Raw genomic sequence first — 3,940 nt, 5'->3', positions numbered from 1 at the left:
CTTCACTTAGTGTTTCCAATGAATCATTACATTGCTGCTTTTAACCAGCTATACAATTAACGTTTTTAAGATAATTCAAAGCATTCACTCAATATATTATAATTAAATAATACTATTTTCCTCGGCAAAGGACTCAGCCAGGCACCATCCTCCAGTTCATCTCAGATTTACCTGTCTCCTGGTACTAGGATAGTAAATAATTGTCTTTCCATCGATCAACTAATCTCTCATTTTAAAAAACAAAATCAATTTTACATGTGCAACAGACTAGGGGGCAATCAAAAATGTGAAATTTTTGTATACTCACAGTCCACATCATTCTCTGCTGCATAAATAAATAACAGAGAGTGAAAGATACCAAGAAATCTATTCCAGAACACTGAAGTATAAAACATATCCATGTGCTCTATCAAAATGGTATAAGTTTATATTGTGAACAGTAAGTTGTGTGGGTGATGTCAACGTCTGGAAAAAGCTCAGATAATGAAAAGGTATTGAATTTTCAGTTCCCAGGAACCTCACCGCATTTTACTTGATTAGTTAGCTTCACAATGAAGCATTCTGCTATATGAAACTAAGTGAAGAAATAGTGTGCAAAAGACAAAAGGGATGAGCCAAATCATACAGATAATATCATAGCACAAGCCTGTTGGGAACTGTGTAATATTCCATTACCATAGAAAATCAACAATCTGAAGCTACAGTTTTCTGGTACAAATCTCTCAGGATTTCTTCTTTGTATGTGCAAAGCTTCTTTGGATCATAAGGGAGAAGCCCAAGTGCACTCAGTATATTATCAAAGAGCATGTGTCTAATATACAGAACTAAAAATACATGTGAATGAGAAAGTCAAAGAATAAGGGTACTGATTCAAAAGAGTTTCCAGCCGAAGAGCTTTGAGTCTTTACCATAAGACTCAAAACCACTTGAGATCATTCTTATTGAAGTGAATAAATCTAAAGTGGAATAACCAGAATAGCTGACATCAGGAGATTATTTTATTGACAACAATTAAATGAAGATAACTTCATGAGCTTTACTAATCAGGTTACTCTAAATATAAGGCATGCCACAGAGGATGTCAGAGGGAAAAATTAGGGCACCGTGGGATGGAAAGTAAACAGGAAAGGCTGAGCTAGAGACCATGGTGTAAAAAGAGCAGTATAGCTAAAAGAAATTCCAGGGCTATTCTGGAGGTATCATTTGCACTAAAATAGAGGGAGCGAATCCAATAATATTTTTTAACTTCTAATCATATTATAAAACAAATTGTAGCATTATCTATATTTTACTCACACTGTGATTCTGATTATGTTTATGATACGAAGAGTTTAATAAAAATCAGTGTTTACCATGGTTTGCAATTAAATGGATAGCTCGATGATGCCCCATCTCCTGGAGAATCTGTAAAAGGTCACCGACGGTCTTGTTTTTCTGCGCCCAGGACCAAAGTAATTCTCTTGTTCCGCTTTTACCTTGGTCTACATATTTTTCAATGTGACGAACATCCAGCCAACTGCTTGAAAGTCGCTCCGCTGTGGAAATTGCAATAGGAAAAAGCAAAGAATAGTTTACTTTATTGGATTACTTATTTTGGTGTACCTTATGTGCTTTAGTTCATTTTGTCTATATTTTTTTTATTTTAAACTAATTTCTGCATATACTCCTCACTCAACTTCTCCTAATGTTGAACTGCAGAAATTATTCTAATTTCTCCAGTTTTTCCAATGTCTTTTTTCTCCTCTAAGACTCTATCCAGTTCCTTGTATTGTAATTAGTTATCACTTCTTATTAATCTCCTCCAATCTAATGTTCCTCAGTCTTTCCTTGCTTCTCAGAACACTGAAATGCTATTGTATCCTTCTCAGTGCGTAATATCAAGAAGTTCATGATGTTCATATCTTATCACTGGTGATGTTAATCTTGACCACCTGGTTAAGGTCATACCTGCAAGGTTCCTCCACTATGAAATTATCTTTCCCTTTATAAGCCTTTATAATGAATAATTATGTTGAGAAAGATACTTTGAGACCATGGGAATATATCCTGCTTCTCAGATTTTTCCCACAAATATTTGCATCTATCGGTGGATCTTACTTATCATAATTATTACTGTGGTATTTGCTTAATGATGAATTTCTTTTTTCCCTCTCTTCTTCTGTGTTCATGAACTATAATTCTTTTGTAAGAAAGTGCTATCCCTTTTTCCCCATTTGTTTAATTTATTTATTTATATCAATATGGACTCGCGGATATTTATTTAATTCTATAAGTTAAAATACAATGCTATTGTTATTTATTTTGTTGCTAAAATTGTTCCAGCTTTGTCCATTCAGGTTGGCTCCTGTGTTCTTTGGACAAGCCCTATCCTTTTGAGTACACTGCCTTATTTTTCGGCTTACAAGTTGCTCTGGGCTCACTTTGTATTTCCTCTGCCCCAGCCCTGTAATTAATTACTATTCCAAGGAGTCCTGCTTCCTTTTATGAGATAATGGTGTTTAGAAGGCAAGATCTAATGCTAGATGTGCTCCTTGCTTCCCGGGTTCCATGGCTTCTAGTTCCCCAAGTCAGACAAAGTGAGGAAATATATGTATGTGCACTAACCCACACATCTATATTTCTCTGTCTGCACACATATTAAAAACCATGATTTTACACTCACATCTCAGATTCCAGATCAACACCATATGGTACATTTTAATCTCTCCTCATTTATAACTTCATTCTCGAACAAGGAGATGTTTTGCTCTTGTTATCTATGATATAGTTACTTGTTTGTTTAATTCTGCTATGTGTATAAAGTACTTTCAGAATTGCAAACCCATACCCCTGTGAGAAACACAAGAACAAATCAAATTACAGCATTTCGTACAGTTCTTTTTGCCCTCAGCCTAAGAGTGTTCGGGCAAGAGTCTGCGTTCCAGTTACTTAGGTTAGTTCTTCCTCACTCCCTTCAATGCGGTTACTACAATTAAGCTCACTTGTTGAAGTTTTTATGAAATATTATTTAAAATTTTTGTTTCATACTGTCTTACTGCTGAATAGCACTTAAAAGCTAATATCTAGACAAGATCAAGGGAATACTCTGTAGTGATATTAGGCTTTTAATTGCTCAATGACAGTGTTTACGACTTATTTAGGGCCTGGTATAAATAAAAATATTTTAAAGCTATACTGAAATCATATGAGTTTTTATGGTGCTCTGAATCAATAGGATTTTTCAATATAAAAAATTATACTGCCATTCTGCACAGCTTTCAAATAACTGTATTTTAAGGCAAATGATGGAGAGAGATAACAAGTGACAGATAGAAAGGTGGCTTTCTTGTCCCTGGGACAATTCTCCCCGATTAGCCAAGCACTAAAATTAGCAACAAGTTTTGGGGCCAGTGATGATGATGGCAGCATTCCCTCATGCCTTAATCCTCCAGTCTAAAAAATTTTAGGAAGCCAGATTCAGGTTTATGGATAAAATCCAACTGTCATCTGAGAGTGGTCATGGGTCATGGGAACCCCCCAACACATCACCATAATCAGTTATGGGAATCAGTCTCCTCTCCCTCTGCCACACACAAATTTGGAAGCTAACCTCCAGCAGTTTCCATGGTAACCTGATTGAAAGACTCATTTATCCACCAAAAATATTCTCCAAAGGCTGATGTTCTTTTAAAAGATGAACAGGAGCTCAGATCTGAGAAAAGCAATTAGCCCCATGGAACTATCTTCTCTTCAGTCTGTTACAGACTCCAAAGTTTTTTTTGTTTGTTTGTTTTGTTGTTTTTTTTTTAAATTTCTTAGGGAGCTACTACGCCAGTTATAGTACATTTGAATCAAAACATAAGAAAGACAGATATCTTCTGCTTTAATACAGCACCCTGCCCTCCACATGTTCTGTCCTATAAGAGTTTTCTGGACTATTCAATTTCCTTCAACTTTATAT

At 35.5% G+C, this 3,940-nt stretch overlaps 1 protein-coding gene across 1 annotated transcript in view; it reads right to left on the bottom strand.

The window, feature by feature from the left end:
* The window catches only part of IRAK3 (interleukin 1 receptor associated kinase 3), a 37,139-nt gene extending 33,534 nt beyond the window's left edge, over positions 1-3,605 (bottom strand). Inside the window, exons 1-2 of the mRNA XM_006923926.3 lie at positions 3,590-3,605; positions 1,353-1,535 (exon numbers count right to left, since the gene is read on the bottom strand). Of these exons, the coding sequence (XP_006923988.1) occupies positions 1,353-1,535; positions 3,590-3,605 (199 nt within the window). The remainder of the gene's footprint in view (positions 1-1,352; positions 1,536-3,589) is intronic.
* Between the last annotated feature and the right edge of the window lie 335 nt (positions 3,606-3,940).

Source organism: Pteropus alecto, unplaced genomic scaffold (assembly GCF_000325575.1).
Source record: "Pteropus alecto unplaced genomic scaffold, ASM32557v1 scaffold76, whole genome shotgun sequence".
Classification (NCBI taxonomy): Eukaryota; Metazoa; Chordata; class Mammalia; order Chiroptera; family Pteropodidae; genus Pteropus; species Pteropus alecto.
The sequence above is the reverse complement of the archived record's forward strand: the minus strand, read 5'-3'. Positions and strand labels throughout refer to the sequence as shown.